This window comes from Micropterus salmoides, unplaced genomic scaffold (genome assembly GCF_014851395.1).
Source record: "Micropterus salmoides isolate LMB-PRFRI ecotype aquatic unplaced genomic scaffold, ASM1485139v1 Ms_hic_scaffold_1, whole genome shotgun sequence".
In the NCBI taxonomy this organism is placed as follows: domain Eukaryota; kingdom Metazoa; phylum Chordata; class Actinopteri; order Centrarchiformes; family Centrarchidae; genus Micropterus; species Micropterus salmoides.
This window is the reverse complement of record NW_024040040.1, coordinates 51,547,512-51,569,857: the sequence shown is the minus strand read 5'-3', so window position 1 is coordinate 51,569,857 and position 22,346 is coordinate 51,547,512. Positions and strand designations below refer to the sequence as shown.

The 22,346-nt window shown below is 42.9% G+C and overlaps 2 protein-coding genes across 15 annotated transcripts in view; both read left to right on the top strand.

Moving 5' to 3' along the window:
• LOC119913373 (LIM zinc-binding domain-containing Nebulette-like) overlaps positions 1-22,346 on the top strand; it is a 114,915-nt gene that overhangs the window by 81,838 nt on the left and 10,731 nt on the right. The window lies entirely within an intron of this gene.
• LOC119913293 (nebulin-like) overlaps positions 1-22,346 on the top strand; it is a 71,408-nt gene that overhangs the window by 44,822 nt on the left and 4,240 nt on the right. For 12 of the 13 annotated variants that reach the window (XM_038732710.1, XM_038732702.1, XM_038732758.1 and 9 more), the window contains 24 exons: positions 98-208; positions 485-595; positions 892-1,002; positions 1,080-1,190; positions 1,507-1,614; positions 3,142-3,252; positions 4,071-4,181; positions 4,589-4,699; positions 6,063-6,173; positions 6,710-6,820; positions 7,130-7,240; positions 7,400-7,507; positions 10,900-11,010; positions 11,829-11,939; positions 15,225-15,335; positions 17,192-17,293; positions 17,741-17,845; positions 17,945-18,058; positions 20,294-20,398; positions 20,522-20,626; positions 20,721-20,828; positions 21,377-21,487; positions 21,682-21,798; positions 21,896-22,006. In XM_038732710.1, the coding sequence (XP_038588638.1) occupies positions 98-208; positions 485-595; positions 892-1,002; positions 1,080-1,190; positions 1,507-1,614; positions 3,142-3,252; positions 4,071-4,181; positions 4,589-4,699; positions 6,063-6,173; positions 6,710-6,820; positions 7,130-7,240; positions 7,400-7,507; positions 10,900-11,010; positions 11,829-11,939; positions 15,225-15,335; positions 17,192-17,293; positions 17,741-17,845; positions 17,945-18,058; positions 20,294-20,398; positions 20,522-20,626; positions 20,721-20,828; positions 21,377-21,487; positions 21,682-21,798; positions 21,896-22,006 (2,637 nt within the window). The remainder of the gene's footprint in view (positions 1-97; positions 209-484; positions 596-891; positions 1,003-1,079; positions 1,191-1,506; positions 1,615-3,141; positions 3,253-4,070; positions 4,182-4,588; positions 4,700-6,062; positions 6,174-6,709; positions 6,821-7,129; positions 7,241-7,399; positions 7,508-10,899; positions 11,011-11,828; positions 11,940-15,224; positions 15,336-17,191; positions 17,294-17,740; positions 17,846-17,944; positions 18,059-20,293; positions 20,399-20,521; positions 20,627-20,720; positions 20,829-21,376; positions 21,488-21,681; positions 21,799-21,895; positions 22,007-22,346) is intronic. The other variant, XM_038732729.1, reaches the window with a different exon arrangement.

Genomic DNA, 22,346 nt, shown 5'->3' with positions numbered 1-22,346 from the left:
AAATACACGTAGAGTTTGAAGAAGACATGCATCTACTGCAAACAAGGGCTTGATAAAATGTCCCTCTGAATATGTCCTGTTGTCTTCTCATCTCCAGAACAAGTATAAGGAGAGTGGGAAGAAGAGCCAAACCATCAGTGTTTACTCCCAGCTCCCAGAGACCAACGAAATCCAGTTTGCCAAAGCTGTATCTGAAATGCAGAGTGAGGTACGGCAAGAGAGTAGTTCATTTAATTACATTTAACTACAGCGTGCTATTATGATTAAAGTTAAAGCAATGTGCTGAATCTGAAGGACTCAATGATTTCCTGTAAGAAGGTTGGAGAACTTCTGTCCTTATTAGTTTGCTGATGATTTATTTTAGACCAAAACAATCTGATACAACCAAAGTTTAAAAGAAGTGTTTCACTCTCTCCCCTAAAACCAAACGTCAGAGTAAAATGTGGCTTTTTAACTGCAGCCATGTTTCCTTTGTTCTTTTCAGACCAAATATAAAGAAGCAGGGAAGAAAGACGCGTCCAGCTCTCTGTACTCGAAGCTGCCTGAGACTCTGGACACTCTGCACGCTAAAGAGGTTTCACAGCTGCAGAGTCAGGTGTGTACAGAGACAGCATGGTGTGTTCAGGTCCAGGCTTTCCACTGGACCTTTGGCCATGAGCTAATGGGAGTCGACAATTAATAAGAAAGTGTTGCTGTGTCCAGTGAGCTGCATAAACTGCATAATTTGGGAATTGTTAATCTTCAGCTTTCTCTAGAAAAGCAGAAGAAACAATAAATTTTTTTTAAATATAAAATTGATTTGTTTATTTTAGAGTGGGAAATTTAAATTTGAAACCTCGTGAAAAAGCTTACTTCTGTGTGTTTTCGCTCTGTCCGGCCGTCTTTATGCAGGTGAAATACAAGCAGGACGGCAGGAAGGAGGCGAGCGGTTCTCTGTATCACCAGCTGCCTGAAACCACAGAGACACAGCTGGCTAAAGAGCTGAGAGACATTTACAGCGAGGTGAGGAACACCCCGACACAAAGGCATCACCGCAGGGTATCTGTACGGTAGAGTAAGCTCTGTGTGCTCTTTCTCAGGTGAAGTATAAAGAAGGGGGGAAGAAGGACGTCAGAACGAACTTGTACTCGCTCCTCCCTGAGACGGCAGAGACCCAGTTTGCCAAGCATATGTCAGAGATACAGAGCGAGGTGAGGACCCTGAACGCCTCATACAGGTGGTCTGCAGGTGGATAGGTCCATCAGAAGCCTTTTCTCAGTATTTTATACAGAAATTTAATTTGAAGAACCTTTTTTTGACTATTTTGATTTCACTAAATTTCCACAGTACAATATATTGTTTTAGATCAAGGTCCTTTTCCTAGTTAGGTTATAATATAGTAAACCTTTTATGAAATACTCTGAACATAATCTAAACAGCTGGGTGAATTTCACACCATGACTCTGGTTCAAAAAGTGGAAGATGTCACAGAATTTTTCATCAACTTTTATTTCATTTTCTTTCAAGGCAAAGTACAAGAAGGACAAAGAGGATCTGCCCGACACGTTATACTCTCTGCTGCCTGAAACTCTGGAGACTCAGTTTGTCAAAGAGATGGCTGAGACACACAGCGAGGTGGGAAACTCATCATGTTGTGACACCATAAATCTGTTCACGCTGTCAGATTGTGGGGACTTAAGCTGCTCTTTACAGAGGAAACCAGTAATTCATAACACTGCTAATATTCTTTTTTTTTTTTTTGGCAGTAAACCTCATATGTAGACTCAGACCAACAATGAATGTATCTCCTCACAAGTCCTGAATATGTCTCACAGCCTGATGTCTCCTCTTCCTCCATTGTTGTCCAGACACTATTAAAACATCAGTGAGCCTCAATGCTGCACCGGCTGACATGTTCCTTTATCACCATGAACACACACTCTGTAGTTTATTCTGACTCAGACCCACATATATAAATAATAATAATTATCTTTGTTTATAGAGCAGTTTTAAAAAAGTGCTTTTACAAGTGGGGAAAATAAGATTTATAGATAAGATTTCCTCGGGCAGGCTGTTTCAGAGCCTCGGGGCCATGACTGCAAACGCTCTGTTCCCTTTAGTTTTAAGTCAGGCCAGACAACAGACCTCTGTCCAAGGATCTCAAGGTACGTGCCGGTGCATACGGTACTAAAAAGATCAGAGATATAGCCGGGGTAAAGGCTATGAAGAGCCTTAAAAGTAATCAGTAACATTTTAAAATATCTTATCAAACATACTCGGAGCCAGTGTAATGAAGTTTAAAAAGGAGTGATGTGATCACATGCACTGTCCTGCTGTCCCAAACACTCACTGGAGCACCACATGTGGATTCATCCGCCGCCGGAAATAGTCCCCAGCAAATGCAGTCTTTTTGAACATGAAACTTTATAATTGTGAGGTGTTAAAGATATGCATTTTTAGTAGGAAGCAGTGTGCTTCGGACGGCCAACAGACCACGGACAGGTAGGGAAGACAGAAAGTACTGATAATAAGACATTGTTGGTTTTTATCATGAGATGTGTTCACTAACAGAAAACCACCTTTCATATGTTAGGGAAAGTCTTCAGGGAATGTGTGGGCGTCAGTCCTAAGAGACAAAATGAGGTGTGTGTGCTCCGTCTCAGGCGCTCCAGCATGTTAACACGTTGTAGATAAACTGACCACTGTTGTCTATTCTGGTCTCGTTATCAGAAACCGTTTCAGAGCTGCTGGATACCTCTCTCCTCCTCCTCCTCCTGTGCTGCTGAAACACATTCAGAGTGGATTTACTCTCTTCTGAAAAGCTCTATTATGTTATCTGTGTTTAATGTGTTTTCCTCTGGTGCCTCTTCACCTGTAGCTCCTGCCTTTTGGTTTTTAAGTGAATCTGACATCTGCAGACAAAACGGCAAAAATGTTCATTTTAGTTCTTTTCAAATCAAGTGGTGCTGAGAATTTAAACAGTTCTGAATAAAAGCCAGCAAAACCACAATAGTCAGCCACAACAAAGAGAGGTGGACATGTATTAAAATATTTGCTGCAGGCGCCTCTCATAATGTGATATTTGTTGTGAAGGAGGAGAAGCCGTAAAAATGTATGTGATCATGAAACAAACAGAAATTTGACCTGTTCTTCCTCCTGCAGGTCAAGTACAAGGAAGCAGGGAAGAAAGAAGCCAGCAGTTCTCTGTACCACCAGCTGCCTGAGACTCTGGAGACGCAGCGTGTTAAGGAGGTTACTGAGCTGCAGAGCGAGGTACACCCATCCATTATTCACTCATCTGCATGCTCAGTTTGTTCGGCAGTGAACAGTCAACTGTCATGAAGCAGCTGATTGTCCTGATGTAATTCAATGACAGATTTGAGATTTGCATTCTGCACACTCACTGTCGTGCATTATTCAGACAGCGAGAAGCTCAAACTGAGTGCAATCGTCACTCTTCAAAGAAGTAATGAATGAGCCAGTTATTTTGTGCTTTGAAGACACTGGGCTAAATGTGGTGGATATTTTCAATGCTGTTGTAGCTGGTACAGCAATATTTTGTCAGCATTATCTCGCTGAGGAACGGAAATTTTTATGTAAAGTAACTGAAATATTCAGGAGAAATACAACAGAAACTACTCATGCAGTCTCCTGAAATGAACAATGCTCTCTCTGGTCTTCTGCAAATCAAAAGTGGTGGTTTGAGGTTTGGACCAGGAGATTAGTTTTCTTTTAGCTCATTAATTGCAGGCTCAAATTTAGTCTGCACGAGGTGGCCATTAGGACTGAACCAAAGTGATTCAGAGCTTCTTGTCAGTTTAAATGTATTTCATCTGATTGCTTACTTTGTTTGACCAACAGGCGAAACACAAATCACACTAGTTAAACATAAAAAAACAGTAAATCCTTAAAAAAGAATCAATATAAAGTTTTCACTTGGTTGAACGTAAACCCTGTGGGATGATGCTGATCATGTGTAATTTTAGTTTTTGCTCCTTAAAATGACCAAATCAAAGAAACACACAGTGATTTCAAGCTGAATTAAAACAGTCTGTCTGAATTAATTTTCCACCTGCTGCCGTTTCCTTCAGAACAAATACAAGCAAAGCGGGAAGAAGTCGATGTCGTCCAGTTTGTACGCTCAGCTGCCGCAAACGGCTGAGACGCAGCTCGCCGCCAAGATGTCCGACCTGCAGAGCGAAGTAAAGTACACACGTTTGGGGATGGGCGATACAGAGATGTTTTCCCATTTTACGATACATTTTTCAAAGTAATGGCTATTTTCAGAAAAAAAAAAATCCTTACTCTTAAATTGGAATCACATGACACAATCAATAGCACATTTATCACCAAAGCAAAAGTACTGAGTGTGTAAGCAATGACCAGATGTTACAGAAATACTATGATTAAATAATAATTGATACCAAAGCTTGTGAGTATTGAAATACCGATCCTGCAGTAACGATTCATAATTTACACACACTTGTAATAATATGTACACATGAGGATGTTAACAGATGTCACTCCGCCTATCCCTCAGACTGTTTTAGTCCTGATGTCAGAATGAGTTGGATGTCGTCTTCAGTGTCTTCTGCCTCTCTTTGTCCAGAGCAAATACAAGGAGGACGGGATGAAGAGCCGCTCTCAGAGTTTATACTCTCAGCTACCAGAAACTGCTGAGACTCAGTTAGCAAAAACTGTCTCAGAGCTGCAGAGCGAGGTGAGCTGCCCCTGTTTCTTTATCTTTTTCACTGGATTCAAGCTCAGGACCTACTTACCACTGAGACGCTGTACCACCGAAAACACAATCACTGTCAAATTTAGCACAGTTAAAGGTCAGGGTCTTTTCACATTAATAACATATTTATTTTAGAAACAGGTTTATGGCCAGGTTATCACATATAAAGGAATGCTTTGGTGTTGTGGTGCGTAACGATCAAAATATACAAGTTAAAGAGGTGGTATTATGCTTTTAGGCTTTTTTTTCCTTTATTGAGTTGTATATCTTTTTTGTGCATGTAATAGGTTTGCAAAGAAGTCCAGCCCAAAGGGAGTTCCCATCTCCCACAGAAAACTCTGCTCTGAACTGCCTGAAAACAGCTCGTTTGTAGTCCAGTTTGTCTGTGACGTCACAGGGATGAAAGCTAAATGCGCCTCATATAACGCTCGCCAAGCGGCTACTCCGACACGCCCTCAAAAACAGCGGTGGAAAAACAGCGAGCTGCAGCACACACCTCTCCTCTCCTTCCAAACACTAGCTACCCTCCAGGCAGTCAGTGGACATAAAGTTGTTCCTGTGATGTAGAGACAGAGCTCAGTTAAAACTTTATGGATGAAAGATCTTTTGTTACAGATTAATAACTCACCACTCTGAACTCTTGCTCCAGTCCATGTTGCCAAGCTGGTCGGCAACATGTACAGCTGAAATAAAGCCGTGTTGGCTTCTCACTGACCCGCCCTTCTCTGCTTCTGATTGGCTAGTAGTCCTTAAATAGGAACTGCGCATGTGCAACTCCCAACAAAGATCCTGTAGAGGTAAGATGCATCACTCCATAGCTAAAACGAAGCCTTCAACACACAGGGTGAAAAGAGGAGCTGCAACAATGTGTGAAAATTAAACCATGTAAACCTCTTCTGGTACAACCCCTAAATAACATTTTGATCCTGAAAATGAGCACAATACCACCTCTTTAAGATAAAAACAAATATATTCTGTATTGAAAAGATATGAACACATCAGATAACCTGTTACTCAGGCACAAATGCATAAAGAAGTCCCTGAATTTGTAGAACCTCCATTAGTAAAACCATGAATTAATAAATGAAGCAGTGGTCTGTCTGGAGAGAGCCACCTGAATCAATAAAGAAAGTCCACCCATAGGGTTTTATTGACAGGTCATTGCTGTGAAGAGCAGAGCAAAACAACACAGCAAACCTTTTTTTGTTCACCTAAAGCCAAACATACTCCCTAAAATGGTTTCAGTGCAGACGCAAACAGCAGCACTGGCTCACATTTCTGACTGCGAGCTAAAGCAGAGGTGTGTGGTGGAAACGGCGTCTAACTGGTGATGTTTTTCTTTCAGGCCAAGTACAAGGAGGCGAGCAGGAAGGAGGCGAGCAGTTGTCTGTACCACCAGTTGCCTGAAACCCTGGAGACGCTCCATGCTAAAGAGGCTACTGAGCTGCAGAGTCAGGTACACAAACACTTACATGCAGAGGACAGATTGGTAAATAGAGCACAAAAAGATGAACACCTCCAGGCCTGCTGGTTCTTTGTGGACCTTCAAATGTGGGAGTTTCCAAAACAGTCCAGGACTTTCTTTTGAATCATCAGGGGCCCTGGTCTACAAATGTTCTGCAGCTTGGGATCCCTGGACTGGATGAAGACACTATCTTATTCTCTGTGAACAACAAACAGCTTGTTTATAACATGTGAAGACAGAATTCAGTCAGCATAGCATGGTGTCAGCTGAGTATCTGACTTTGACTTGTCCTGTCCTTCACTTTCCTTTCCTGTCCTGTCTGATCCTTTACTTTGCTTCCTTGTACTGTCCTTTCCTTACTTGTACTTTCGTTTCCTTTCTTGTCCTGTTCTGCCCTGTCCTTACTTGTACTGTACTTTTCTTTCCTGTCCTTTCCTTTCCTTCACATTTCTGTCTTTTCCTTTTCTTTTCTTTCCTTTCCTTTCCTTTCTTTTCCTGTCCTGTCCTGTCCTGTCTGTCTTCTCCAGATGAAGTACAAGGAAGCAGGTAAGAAAGAGCTGAGCACCAACCTGTACTCACTGCTGCCTGAGACAGAACAGATGAAGTTTGCTAAAGCCGCCATGGAGCTTCAGAGTGAGGTGGGTGGACTTTTTACAAGGCATGATCACACCCTTTGGTTTATTTTCTCTGCTACATACCTTAGTGGATGGGTTGAATGTTACTTATAAAAAGAAAAATTGGGCTCAAGATGTCATGAAATGTTCCCTTGATACACATAAACTCTATACTTAATCCTAACAGACTGTTTCCTGTAGGAGGGAGACTGGGGTTTAATATGATTGTTTAGTTTAGGCTAAAAGAAAAGAAACATCAAGATTAAATAACAGGACAAACAGCCCGTTTTTGTTGTATATACATCTTGGTGTGTGTGCGTGTGTGTGTTGCAGAATAAATACAAGCAGAAAGGCAGACAGGAGATCAGCAGCAGTGTTTTCCACCACATGCCGGAGACCAAAGAGACCGAGTTCGCCAAGCAGATCTCTGATCTTCAGAGTGAGGTTAGAGGCCAGAGCAGTGTGTGTGTTTCTTTAAGTTATCGTTGCATGCAGTGTATTTCTTCACATTGTTTCATACTCGCTTATGTTTTCAGGAGTGGAAATGACAACATGTTCTCTGAAAAAAGTATATATTCATATCTGCATATTTATTTTGGTTAGACAAAGTACAAGAAGGACAAAGAGGATCTGCCCAACACGTTATACTCTCTGCTGTCTGAAACCCTGGAGACTCAGTTTGCTAGAGAGATGGCTGAGACACACAGCGAGGTAGGAAACACTCACTCTCTGTGTTACTGTGCACATTTTAGTCTGTTTGCCTGAAAAAGACAGCTTGTGCGCTGGGTTGATAACTCACAGTGTGTGGTTGTGCTTCGCTTAAGGTTCTTAGTTGTTGCTTTGTTAGTCATGCATCACCACAAGGTGACTTTATCCATTCACCAGATTCTGTAAATAATATTTAAATTGTCACTGTTAATTAACTGATATTTCACAATGTGCCTGCAGGCCTTAAGTCTTACATTTGAATTTCAAAAATATTTGATCAGATTATATGTTTATTTTTGTCAAAATTAGTTTTATGGCATCAGCAAACAAGTTTATAGTCCTGTTCTTTCCCTTCCTTTTCCTTCCCTCTACTTTCTTGTCCTTTCATTTCATTTCCTACACCTCCCTTCCTTTTCCTTCCCTTTCCATCTTTTTTCTTTCCTTTCCTTTCCCTTCCTTCCCTTTCCTTAACTGTCCTGTCTGTCCCTTCCTTTTCCTGTCCTTTCCGTCCCTTTTCTTTCCTTTTCTTTCCTTTTCTTTCCTGTCCTTTCCTGTCTTGTCCATACCTTCCCTTTCTTTTCGTTTCCTTCTCTTTCCTTTTCTTTCCTTCTCTTCTTTCTTTTCCTGTCCTTTCCTATCCTTCCCTTCCTCTCCCTTCTCTTTTAATTTCTTTTCTTTTCCATTCCTGTCCCTTCCTTTCCATCAGCAAACATGTTAATATTCTATTAAATCATCATCCTTTATACTTCCCTGCTACGCTTGCCCGTTTGGAAATCATCTGAAATGTTCCTCCGTGATGCCCAAAATAAGCATCAATAAGCAAACAACCTAAACTGGCTCCTTTCGACGCAAAGGAGCAGCGACTCTACTCTGAGCTCCTCGCGGATAGCTGAGCTTCTCACCCTATCTCTAAGGGAGACACAAGTCACTCGCCTGAGGAAACCCATTTCAGCCGCTTGTACCCACAATCTCGTTCTTTCGGTCATGACCCAACCTTCATGACCATAGGTGAGGGTAGGAATGACAATTGACCGATAGATCGAGAGCTCAGTTCTCTTTTCGTCACAACGGTGCGGTAAAACGAGTGCAATACCGCCCCCGCTGCTCCGATTCTCCGGCCAACCACCTGCTCCAGTCTCCCCTCACTCGTGAACAAGACCCCGAGGTACTTGAACTCCTTCACTTGGGGTAAGGACTCATTCCCTACCTGGAGTTGGTACTCCACTGGTTTCATGTTGAGAACCATGGCCTCAGATTTAGAGGTGCTAATCCTCATCCCAACCACTTCACACACTGCTGCAAACCGATCCAGTGAGAGCTGAAGGTCACGGACCGATGATGCCATCAGGACCACATCATCCGCAAAAAGCAGTGACAAGATCCCAAGCTCACCGAACCGCATCCCCTCCCCACCACAACTATGCCTTGATATCCTGTCCATGAATATCACAAACAGTATTGGTGACAAAGCGCAACCCTGGCGAAGGCCAACCCTCACCTGGAAAGAGTCCGACTTACTGCTACTTGTACTCGGACACAGCTCTCGCTTTGGATGTACAGCGATTGGACAGCCCTGAGAAGGGACACCCTCACCCCAAACTCCCGCAGCACCTCCCGGGGGACCCGGTCATATGCCTTCTCCAGATCTACAAAACACATGTAGACTGGATGGACAAGCCCACTCCAGGATCCTTGTGAGAGTAAAGACCTGGTCCGTTGTTCCACAACCAGTACAAAAACCGCATTGTTCCTCTTCTATCCGAGGTTCGACTATTGGCCGAACCCTCCTTTCCAGCACCTTGGAGTAGACTTTACCGGGGAGCCTGAGAAGTGTGATAGCCCTGTAGTTGGCACACACTCTCTGGTCCCCCTTTTTGGACACTCCTGCCACTCCTTGGGCACTATACCCGACTTCCACGCAATGTTAAAGAGACGTGTCATCCAAGACAGCCCCTCCACACCCAAAGCTTTTAGCATTTCTGGGCGGATCTCATCAATCCCTGGGGCTTTGCCACTGTGGAGTTGTTTGACTACCTCAGTGACTTCCACCAGGAAAATTGATGAGAATCCCCCATCAACCTCCTGCTTTGCCTCTACTAGAGAGGCAGTCGGATTTAGGAGTTCCTCAAAGTGTTCCTTCCTCCTCCCAATTACCTCCTCAGTTGAGGTCAACAGATTCCCATCCTTACTGTACACAGCTTGGAGGTAGCGGAAAGTTCTCCAGAAGCACTTTGGTGCCGACCAAAAGTCCTTCTCCATGTCTTCTCCAAACTTCTCCTACACCCGCTGCTTTGCATGTGCCACAGCAGAGGCTGCAGCCCTTCGGGTGATGGAAACCAGCGAGGCTGCGCAGTGAGTAAACCTCACTTCTGACAACTAAGGAGACGTAATGAGAGAGTACGAGTTAAAACCACCTGCTCCCGTGCGATTTGTGTTGGGTCCCGCAAGACCCGTGGGATCAAGAAGGCCGAGTACTCTGAACTGCTGCTTGGTGCATATGCACAAACAACAGTCAGAGTTTTCACAACCCGAAGGTGTAGGGAGGCGACCCTCTCGTTTACCGGAGTAAACTCCAACATAGCAGCGCTCAGCTGGGGGCTTGTGAGTATCCCCACATCCGCCCGGTGCCTCACACCCTGGGCAACTCCAGAGAAAAATAGGGTCCATCCCCTATCAAGGAGTACGGTTCCAGAACCGAGACTGTGCGTGGAGGTTGGCCCCACCAGATCTAACTGGTAGTGTTCCACCTCCCGCATAAGTTCCGGCTCCTTCCTTTACAGAGAGGTGACGTTCCACGTCCCCAGAGCCAGGCTCTGCCGCCTGGGTCTGGTCCATTGAGGCCCCTGACCTTCACCGCCACCCATGTGGCAGCGCACCCAACCCTGTGGATCTTCCTATGGATGTCCAAAGTATGGAGAATGGGGTGTCACGTTGCTGTTTCAGGCTGTGTCTGGCCGGGCTCCATGGCAAACCCGACCACCTCCTCTTCCTCGATTTTTCATGAGGGTCTGTGTGAACCATTCTCAGTCTGGCCCCTCACCTAGAACCACGTTTCCATGGGAGACCCTACCAGGAGCACTAGGCTCTAGACAACAGACAGCCTCCAGGGGCACGCAAACCTCTCCACCACAGTAAGGTGATACTGAATGGTTCTCATTCATTTTAAAACAAAAATGGAAACTAGCGAACAGTAAAATATTAGCAAGTAACAGTAAACTTGAAGCAGAGTGAGGAAAATCTCCCTTTGTGCGCTGAAACTATTGAAACACGATGGAGATAAGAGACTCTACAAGAGACAAAAGAAATTTGTTGTGTTGCTCATTTCTGTAGCAGGATTGTACACTGTTTCACTGTGCAGTTATTGATCTGATGTTGTTGTTGTTTTCTATCCCCAGAGCAAATACAAGGAGGCGGGTAGGAAGGAGCTGGTTAACAGTCTGTATTCTCTGCTGCCTGAGACCAAAGACACTCAGCATGCCAAGGAGCAAACTCAGCTGCACAGCGAGGTACAAAACTTTAGTCACAGTCTGCAAACATGTTTTCATCATTGATATTTAAACTATCATCTTCTCTGGGTACCAAGTATGAGATTCTGTTTGCTCAGTAACATGTAGCAAAAGCTTCCAACACATAAATCTACTTTGGTAACTATATAAGAACATCCTGCTGCCAGGGAGACGAGGACAAAACCCTTTAATGTTCAGATGCAGAGATATCTTTAAAGCCTATCTTTAAAGTTTCTTCATGGTCCACAGTTTGGATGAGCTGTGAGTAGAATCTCCTTCATCTCAGTCGTGTGTTAATTAGTGGAACAACGGTGTCCATCAACATCACGACGAACGATCGAGTGATTAAAGCCTGTAAACTGGCATTTTTAATTATGTCTTATTAAACTCATAACTCATTCTCCAGTATGAATACATCACACACCCATCAGTTCACAGCTTCTACAGCTAATTTGGAAATCATTTGATAGAGAGGAACAATAGGGGCTATGGGAAATGTGGTCTGCCGTGAGATAGAGGTCGCCATCATTTTGATCCCTTTTAGTAAGGTTAATTACACCAAAGGATCTAATTACAGACGCATCGATCCAATCTTCACCCCAAATCCTGATACCGATCCCCGGGATCAAATTGGTGTATTTCTAATCCTAATTAAAATGATATTGATATAATAATATTTAAAACTGGTACTTGTGCCTTTGTATTACACTTTGTATTCAAACTAGCACATTGGTGAGGCAGCGAAACCACTTGAGGCATAATTTGATCGGTGCTTTTAATATTTTGCACAGTAAAATGTCAAATGTTTTGTTTTGCAGAAAGCTTACAGGAAGGAGGGGAGGAAGGAAGCCGGCTGCAGTCTGTACGCCCAGATGCCCCAAACCATCGAGACCGTCTTCGCTAAAGAGCTGACCAAGACGCAGAGCGACGTGAGTCTAACGTAGCTCTGTGACCTTCACAGTGTGAGATAGAAAATGACTCTTTGCAATGATTTTAATAGCTTCAAACTGTGACTTTCAATGCAGGAAGAGAAACTTTGAGCGCTCTCACTGCTGTAATAAACTTTGGGTATAAAGTAAATGTCAATCAAATGGCATAATGGCTTTCCTGTAGTTCCACTTATCAAGATCTCTCAGTCCCCGTACACACTGCTGCTTTTTCATTTTAAAACTGAGGCCCAATCCCAATGTCCCCCCTCAGCCCTGAACCCTCACAGACTTTACAGACGAGTTTAAGAGGCTGCAAGGGCTCAAAATGCTGTAAACAGGAACGGGACAGCACTTTGCCACTTTATCACGTTACCTTGACGACGCTGAATCACGTTGCACACTTTTTATTTTATGTTTTTCCTTATTTTTAAGTGGAGGAGAGGTAATATGAGGTATAAATCAATATATTTGTAATTAATCAATACACTGTTAAAGGGTAAATATAAAATAAATAAGGGCCTAGTTGAATAAACTAAGTGTGTAATAAGGTGATTGCATTCTTCTGACTTCATGTGTTCCATGCAGCATCTTAAGTTAAGAAAACTCTTATAACGCGGATTTGCCGTGATATTTCTCTCGCTTCCGGGCTTCCCCTGCTAACCCCCGTGTTTCACATCATACCGCTATGAACTGTGGGCTATTCCCTCAGTCAAAGTCTGCAGAAACTTACGAAAAGGGTCCATAAGCCCTCACGGACTTCCTGGGAACGCGCCTCAATGTCTGAGAGTCTGTGAGGGTGGCACATTGGGCCTGAGAACTTTTTCAACATTTGCATCTACTGTCCAGACTAAAATGGTGAAAACGAAACCTAAAACGGAGAAGTTTGAAAACACTGCCAAACCCGTTTTTGGTTTTAAAACTCTGGGTAGCGTTTTAGTGCATACGGGCAAAAACGGAGGACTTTAGAAAGAATGACACAGACGCTCACATTTGGCTCTCTGATTGGATCTCTGATTGGATCTCTTAAGTCATGCAAAGTAGAAACTACTGACAGAGTTTGGTTTTGGTATTTCTATTAAAATATTTTATACCGTGCAAATAACACTTATAGCCTCCACTTGTACTGTGCATGTCGCTGTATTTACTTTGCGATAACTCCGAGTTTTTTTCCCGCCGCCACAGACGCTTTTACGTCCCGTGTTACATTCAGTAACAGTCCCAGCTTGTTATTGGTCCATGCAAAATAAAATCTGGTGCTGTTCTTTGTCTGCAGTACTTTATTCTTTCGCCAATCTTCTGTAACTACCTGCGTTATGTTTATGCGCATGCCAAGTATACGTTAAAGGCCACTTGAAGTGCGTTTTCAGTCGTTTTAATGTAGACGGAGATCAACTCTGATATGCAGCTAAAATGCTGGTGTGGACGGAGAGCACATTCGTTTTAAAACTCTAATGCGAAAGTGTTGTAGATGGGCCTTAGAGCAGACTGTCATCATGGCTGTTGTTTTACAGTTACAGTAAAGTAAAGAGCAGCCTTTTGGGCGTTTATAGCTTGTAATTAAGAGCTCAGTTTGCAGCAGGTCAGGAGAGACTCACAGCAAATGTGAGGCCTTTAAACAGCAACATCCCAAGATGCTTAACACACACATATAGAGGGAGAGGGTTGGTATCATTTTGTTTGCTGAGGCATGAACACGGAGAGCAGCTGTGTTGTGCTCTACCGCCTGAGGACACAGACACTGACCTACTGCCTACACACACACACACACACACACACACACAGTGAAGACAAACAGCAGTGGCAGGTTGAAGCTGATAAACTGGGGCAGACACACATTTCACCGGATCGCTTCTGAAAACTGACACCTCTCAAAATACCACGGATGTAAATCTACTTTAAACTATCTTAACTTTTTGATGCTGCCGTTTTCAGGCAAGGCCACTCAGAAAGAGTTAAAACCTGGAGCAGGTGGAGTACTCTTATGTCAACTTAAAAGGGATTCAAACTTTATGAACCTTTCACCAAGAAGGACCAGATTGGATGATAACGGTTTGCCTCAGATGACCTTCACTGTCTCCAGCAGCTGGAGGTTTTTCCAACATGACATTGATTTCATTATTTACAAAAATGTGTCAGTAAATGTGCTCAAACTGAGATTTGTATGCAGCAGAACAATTTCATTTTGGTGCATTTGAGTGACAGTAATAGGACCAGAACACATCTATACTGCTTTAAATAATGCAGGAGATCATAAACTCTAAACTGATCACAGAGCCCAGAAATAAGCAGAGTCAGGTGTGAGGAAAATCTGGCCTGATGGATTCAGTTTAATACAAAAATACAAAAGTGCCACCAGGAATCTGAAGGAGTGGAGCTGCAGTGTGATGAAGATGAGTGTAGACTTGGACTGCTTGATTCACAGATGAGGTTCATTGCTTGGTGCCTATCGGGCCCAGAGGGCAGAACATCACAGCTCCGGGTAAACTGGGGCACAGGGCCTGATGCTTTCTGGTTTCACGTCTGTTGACCGAGCAATGTTGACGCTAACTGGAGCGTATAACGTACACCACCTAGACAACAGCAGCCCAGACTGCCCTGCTTCTCCAAAACGCTGTTACAATAAAACTGATCCACGGGCTGAAGGAGCACGGGAGACATATTTTGTGTTACCAGCCCGGTTAATTTGATCATTATCTGAGAGTTTTACTGCATTCTTTTAGACATCACAGTACATTTTCTATTGAATGATGTGTGCCCTCGTTGGTTTACTGTATATTATGCATTGTCTCCTCATCCCAGATGCTCTTTGACATCTGAGTTTTACCTGATAAAAGTCTACCTACTGAACGGCACCATCTTTTCATAGATTGAGAAAGAAACTGTTTGGTTTTACATTGTACTCTCGTTAGCAAATAACTGGTTTTGAAACATGAAATCCTTAAAGGTAAAGCTGAACGCAAAGGGCAGCGGGTTTGTTCTGCAGGCCTGTTAATCTTCACTCAGTTTAATATTCATTTCTGCGTCCTGCTGTGAATTTCTCATTTTCACAGTTGGAAGCTGCTGGTCTTATTTTTAGGCAAATGAACGAATGTGTTTTCGCTCGTTATTCAGCAGCAGGCTGAATTAGTCATCAGATGTTTTCTCCCTCTATCCATCATGTTAATTTTTTCTGTTTTCTTTATTTAACTGCCTCCTTTTCTTCCTTTTTTTCTGACCATCTCTTTCCTTCTTGCCTCCCTTTTATCCTTTCATACCTTGTCTCTCTTTCTCTCTGTGTCTCTGTAGAAGCTCTATAAGGAGAAGTATAATCGTGAGAAAGGGAAGTGCAGCTACACCAACATGAAAGCGCTGCCGGAGGTGGAGCACGCCATGGAGGTCAACAAGAACCAGAGTGATGTAAATACACACACACTTGCATGTTTGTACTTCTTAGTGTAATATATATATATATATAAACAAGTGGTTATGTAACTCTCTGTGACTGTGTGGGCTACAAACAAGCGAGAAACTGAGCACCAGCTCATCTGTGTGGAGTTTGGTGTTAACAGCACAAAATCTTTTTGTGCCATTGTTTTACACTGTACTGTCAGCAGGCTCGTACAAAGTGGGTGCATTAATCCAAAGGGCATGACAAATTTTAATCTCTGTGTAACTAAGCTAGTTCAGTCTTGTTTTCATCAACTCAGGAACATTGCAGACATGCCTTCACATCATCACATGTTAATTATTGTGATTCAAGATTCAAAAAACTGTATTGTTTATCACATCATGAGTAGTGCGGGGCAACAGTTCGCGCATTGTTACGCGCAAAATTGAATAATGAATTCTAAAGTAGTTTATTGTACACTTTTAATTTAAATGTACTGCTATATACACAAAAGTGTAATAACGTGTGGTTTGCAAACACTTTAAACAAATAAGGTGCTTTTTACCAGCAGCATTCCTTTTACACAGTAGCAATAAAATAGTTCTTGTAAATCTCATCTTAAACATTAATGTTATCAAATCACTTATAAAACCAAAGCTATTTGCACTTCCAGGGCTTCACCTTTTATCTAGCTTGTTAAAACAAGTTATCATCAGAGTGCAGTTTTCTTGTTGGTTTTTTTATGAACAGGTATCTGCAGAAACGTTTTTCTTTTATCAGGGAGCAGCAGAAACAGTATATGTTCAGTAGCAAGTGTCCCTGTTAGAGTGAGGAGAAGTGCTCACCTCACGCATACGCCCGTCTGCTGCCGAAGTTGAATTGTCTTCAACTTTTCAAACTTCAGTTTCCAGAAACTATTACTGTTTAAACAAATGGGACATCAACAGGAGAGAATTCACACGGCAGAGCATCCCTGCAAAACTAGATGAAGGCCTATCAGGTAAAGTTACGTAATGTTAGCTTTAATTTTAACTTAAGTTAAACAGGCTACAGCTGTGTAGCGCACAGAAGCCGTTGTCATGGTTACTCTCAATAGAGCGCCTTCCGTTTACCCACGCTGCACTCTGCCGAAGCCTCCCTCCACTGCTTGTTTGGGTGGGTGGTTTGCAGGCTGATCAATATCCCCTCCTGTGACCCATGGTTTGACTGTAGCATGTGTGCAAAGCGCCATTAAAAAGTGAGTCTATTTGGCCTTGTTGGATCTTGCTATGGGAAGTTTTAATGAGTTCTCTTTTTGGCCAGAGAAAGTTAGAGGCGACTAAATGTTATCTTCTCAACTTGACTGCTGTACAGCACCTGACCCTCTCTGGGCAGCTGATGTCACGGGTTTGAAAAAAATCTCTGTGTGGGAGGAAGTTTTGGAAAAGCTCCATCATAGGAGGAGAAGAAGTTTGGAAGAACGGCGAAATGGACAGAGAGAGATTTTTGTGTGATGTAAAAATTTAACCGGCTTAGTGTGGACATACTTGTAGTTCACAAGACTGATTAGCGCAGTGGGCCGGTGGAAAGCACAGTGGAGTTTGCATGTTCTCCCCGTGTCTGCGTGGGTTTCCTCCACCATAAAAAACATGTTAGGTTCTCCAGTCAGTGCCTTACACTTGGAGTTGGTCCCCGGGCGCTGCACAGCGGCGGCCCACTGCTCCCAATACGTGGGATGGGTTAGTGCAGAGATGAAATTTCACTATGTGATAATAAAGTACCTTACATGATGTGGCCAAAGAAAACCGCTTAAATAATTTCTCAAATTACACTTTTATCGTATAGCTTACCCTAAATGTAGTGACTTCATCTCCTTCTTCTGTTTCTAACCCCTGTGTGCTCTCAGGTCGGCTACAGAAAAGGCAGAGAGGAGCTTCATCACTACAGCACGATGGCAGACAGACCTGACATCATCAACGCCACCAATGCTGCTAAACTGGCCAGCGACGTGAGTCTGTGTGTGTGTGTGTGTGTGTGTGTGTACTTGAGTGAGTGTACATGTTTCACCAGCTTTTCACCAGCTGTTCTCTAAGTGGAGCCACTGATTAATTATAGAAAACCTTCTGCTGTTAACGCTGAACAGTCATTATGTAAGAGAGTCCTGCAAGATTCATCTTCATGGGAAGTGTGTGTGCGCGCATGTGTGTGTGTTTGGGAGAGAGAGCACGGGAGCTAAATATCTCCAACAACTATAATCTCTCCTTAATTTTTCAAGATACCAAAGTGTGTGCGTGTACGCATTGTGTGTGTTTTTGTTATTATTTATGTGTGTGTCCTTAGATGTTGACTCTGTAGAGAGCGTGTGTTGCGCTGTCTTCACATGTTGGCGTTTGTGCATCTTTTAAACATTTGTGTTTTACTTTTTTTTTATTGTGTGTGTGTGTTATTTCCACAGATCGCCTATAGGAGCAGCACCAAGCTGCCAATTTACAGCGACGGCTCTCTTTTGGCCAGAACCGACATCCAGCACGCCAAGGAGGTTTCCAAACTGGCCAGCCAGGTAAACCACACACACACACACACAGTTTACCCAGCATGCATTGGGCAGATGACAGTAACATTAGGGATGGATCACCGGCTCTTTCTCTCCTTCCTGCAGGTGAAGTATAAGGAGAGTTTCGACAGACTCTTAAAGGGCCAGAGGCCTCGTTACAACCCACTGGACTGTCTCTCCTTCAAACACACTCAAGCTGCTGCTGCTCTGGCCAGTCAGGTGAGTCAATCTCGCGGTCACATGATCTTTTCAGCTCTATGATGAACAGCTTACTATAGCTTATGGCATCACAGCTTTATTTTTTTTATCATCACGTCGTAATGCAGCTGTCAGGTGGACCACTCAAGATCTGAGCAGCTCACTAATCCAGTTATTAATGCAAGAAATTTTCAAATCACGTCCATTTTTGTTCAGGATTTGATTTTTCCAACAGCGTACTAGATCTTGAGTTTGATTTTTTTGCGTTGGATGTGGGAGTGTAACCTAATTTCACCACACAGGAGACTTTTGAAAACAGTAAATGCTTCACCACAGAAAATAAATGTGATGTAGCAGAAATATATCTTTAATAGTTCAGTATTTCAAGCAACGATGCAAATTGATCCTTGTGGAAATGATGGTATAGTTTCACAAACAGTCCACCGTAATCTCCAGTGTACATGAGATGTAGTTAATTTTCTTGAACACACAGTTTTTTTTGTTGTTCTTTGGTCTTTTTAGGACGATGTTCCCTATTTGTAATACATGGGTCTGGTTTCTGGATGAGGGAAGAAGGGAAAGTAACACAAAGAAGGAAAAAAGACTAAAACTGAGACTACCTTGATTTAGTTAACACCTACTGTACATCTCTAAAGCACTTTTAGACGCCATTTTCACACAGAACAAGAACTTTTTATATATTTTAGTGGTATAAAGGGATCACTTCTCAGACAGTATGGACGCTTTTATCCAAAGCGACTTCCACTTGAGGAACACACAAGCTTCAATAAAATAAAAGATCTGCAAGTAACAACAGAAACTAGTAAGAGCTAATAAGGTATACTGCATCAATTAAATAAATACCAAGGGGAAGAAATGACAGTTAACAAATGGACAAGAGAATTTTAAGGGGATAGAAGAGCACAGGAAGTCTTTGGATGCACATTTGGGCACCGGACTAGTTGTTTTTAGACAGACAGCTAGTCAGTCTAAAGTGTTTACTGTCTCAGGGTCTTTACTTCTGAGGATTTATCAGTAAAAACTAAACTTCTTCTTGGAGCTGGAAGTTCAGATCATGTTGTTCTGATGCTCAGGGGACAGTTTGGTTTCACCTTTAGCTTTTGATTTGTCGTGTTCAGTCGGAGCAGGCGAGTCCTCAGCCGACAGAACGCGCAGACAAACAGGACGAAGTTTCTGTGGTGAAGCAGCAACACAACAGATCAAAGTGAAAATCACTGTGGTTTTAATCATCACTTTCACTTCCAGATTTCTTATTAAGATACAACAGAAAAGAATATTCAGATTTTGTCTCCTCCAGTTCACCTGAAGACATTTATGTTGTGTTTTTTTCAAGCGTCGGGATAAACGAGTCCAAGGGGAACAAACTGTTTCTGTGTGTCTCATTCACTTTGACTCTAAAGCTCTCGTCTGTTGTGTGGGCGTAACCATGGCAACCTTTTGTAAGGCAAACGGAGAGGGATTGTAGGATGAGAGCTGGAGAAGTTGAAGAGGTTGCACACACACAATGGACACCCACGTACACACAGACATACACTACATGCAGTCACACACATGCAGAGATACTGAGCAAACATACACACACGTGTAAAAATGCACGTAAAGATGGACCCAGCAACTGATGTACCCTGCAAACACACACACAGATGAAGCCATGGTTCAGTTTTAGTCCGCTTGCTGCCCACACAGCCACAGAAAAGAGCCTGTCCACTTCACAACGTTACGTAACGGCTTGTTGTGCTGAACGCTGCTCGTTCACTCAGAGCTGCTTTTTTCGGAAAAGCCTCTTACCGAACAAGAGACCCTCCGCATCACGATGCACAGGCAGGTTTCTGAATGCAGGTTCTCAGTAAGAGAATTTGGCAAAAAAAAAAAAAAGTGGCTTCATGTGAAATGGATTCTGGCACCAAATCAGCGAAGAAAAACTTCAAAGAGATGCGGATGTGTGCGGAAACTGAATGAAGAGGGAAGGGACATTTGTTGAGCTGTGTCCGCAGACTGCAAAGGAAAACGGCCCTGAAGGGGTTTGTGATGTTTTTTTAGCCTGTAGGACTGCTCGCCGCCGTAATTAACTGGAGCCAGGAAATCCTAATTTTAGCAAAGATGGAGGAGGAAGCTAGAGGCAGCTACCATGCCTGAGTGTGATAGGCTGTCAAGTAAACATGCACCACAACATAAAGTACTAAAGAATATCTCTGCCAAAGAAGCTGATTTGTTAACACTTCTTCTGTCCTCCAGGTGAAATACAAGACCAACCAGAACCAGAAACCAGAAGGTTCTTCAGACCTGCCGAACCTCCTGCAGCTGGAACACGTTCTGCACGCCAGCAAGCTGCAGAGTAATGTACGACACCATCATTCACCTGTTTAACATGTACTGGACTTCTACAGCTGTACAAGTCCAGGTTAGGCAGATAAAGTGTGTGATCAAGCTGTTAATGTAGTGTGTGTGTGTGTGTGTCTTCAGGTGGAGTATAAGAAGAAGTACGAGCAGACGAAGGCTCAGTACCACGTCCCTCTGGACACGGCTGAACAGCTCCACCACAAGGAGAACGCGGTGCTGCACAGCCAGGTTACCCTCACTGCTGCTGCCTTTTCTTTTTCCTTCTGACGTTCTCTTTTTTCAATCAGTAAACAAATGTCAACAAATGTGTTTGTGGTTTCAGGTGAAGTACAGAGAGGAGTATGAGAAGAACAAAGGTCGCTCTCAGATGGAGTTTGGAGACACTCAGACGTACAAAGTGTCTAAAGAAGCGCAGAAGATGCAAAGCGAGGTGAAACACTCTCTCAGCGCAGAGTATCTCGGCCCTCTGATGCAAACTAGTGAAATATGGGCGTCTAGGAGATTATAATAGTCAAAGAGTGTGTTTCTATACCTTTACACTTGTTCAGCATGTTTTGCTTCTCTGTTTGTGCTCCAGCCATGTTCAGCGGGGCTTTTCTTCAGTTAGAGGCGACTAAAGTGCTTTTGTTTTCTTATTTCTTAACTGGAAAGACATGAAGGCTGTTCTGAAAACTGCTTTGGGAAAGAAACATGCAACACAAATACAAAGATCATGTATCATCAGCTTACCTAAACTCAATTATTTAAGGAGGCTCCATAATCCATTTTCTTTATTATAACTTGTTTATTTACATAGAAGTAAAGAATATATGCTGATTAAGATGTTAACACAAACATCCAAAGCTAAAACACATTTGTGTTTCTTCCTGGCAGGTTGTATTATTGCAGAGATAATTCACACTACATTTTACTCTCTCTCTCTCTCTCTCTCTCTCTCTCTCTCTCTCTGCTGTTTGTCTGCATGTCTCTCTTTCTCAGAAAGAGTATCGGAGGGACTACGAGGAGCAGATGAAGGGCAAAGCAATGACTGATGTAGACCAAACACCTGGATACCTGACAGCCTGCCATGCTAGCAGCCTGCTGAGCGAGGTAACACACACACACGCATTTTAAATTATGTTTTTCTCCAACCCGTTCAAACAGCAATAAGAATATTCAGTATTAAATGATATGTGAATATCAAGTACCTCCACTGCTCTATGATGTCTTAATGCATTAAATAAAGTCAAAATGATGAAAACCTTTACCATTCATTCATTCTCTAAGCATCTGTCTCTCTGTAGAAGACGTACAGGAAGGACCTGGAGCAGGAGGTGAAGGGGCGGGGCTTATCCGGCATTGGGCTGGAGGAAACACCTGAGCTGCTGAGGGTTAAAAATGCCAATCAGATACTGAACGAGGTAAAACTCACACCAGACATAAAAACACACAAGTGATGTGGCTTTAACCTGAGTGTTGATGTGTAATGTCGGTGGTGTGTGTGTCTGCCATCTACAGAAGGAGTACCGCAGGGATTTAGAGAGGGAGATCGTGGGTAAAGGCATGGAGCTGAGCGCAGACGTCCTCGAGATACAAAGAGCCACGAGAGCCTCAGAGATCCAGAGCCAGGTAACTGTGTGTGTCTGTGTGTGTGCTGTATATCACTACAAAAGTTGTAAATTTCAATCAGTGGCATTAATTTTCAATCAAATCATATTTTTTGCGAGCTGTTTTCTGTGTGAAAGGCAACTTGTTTAGCTGATCTTTTAGTTATATGTTTACCCTTGACAATAATACCATTCTAGTCTGGAGGGCCTGGAAATATAATTTAAAAGATTTTGTTTATCAAATTAGCACAAATGTGTCTGGAGAATTCTTTAATGTTGGTTGTTCCACAGTCGTTGACTCAAACTCCACATATCCTGCTAAGAGTTTGTTTTTAATGGGTACAATGCAGATGTTTTAGTAA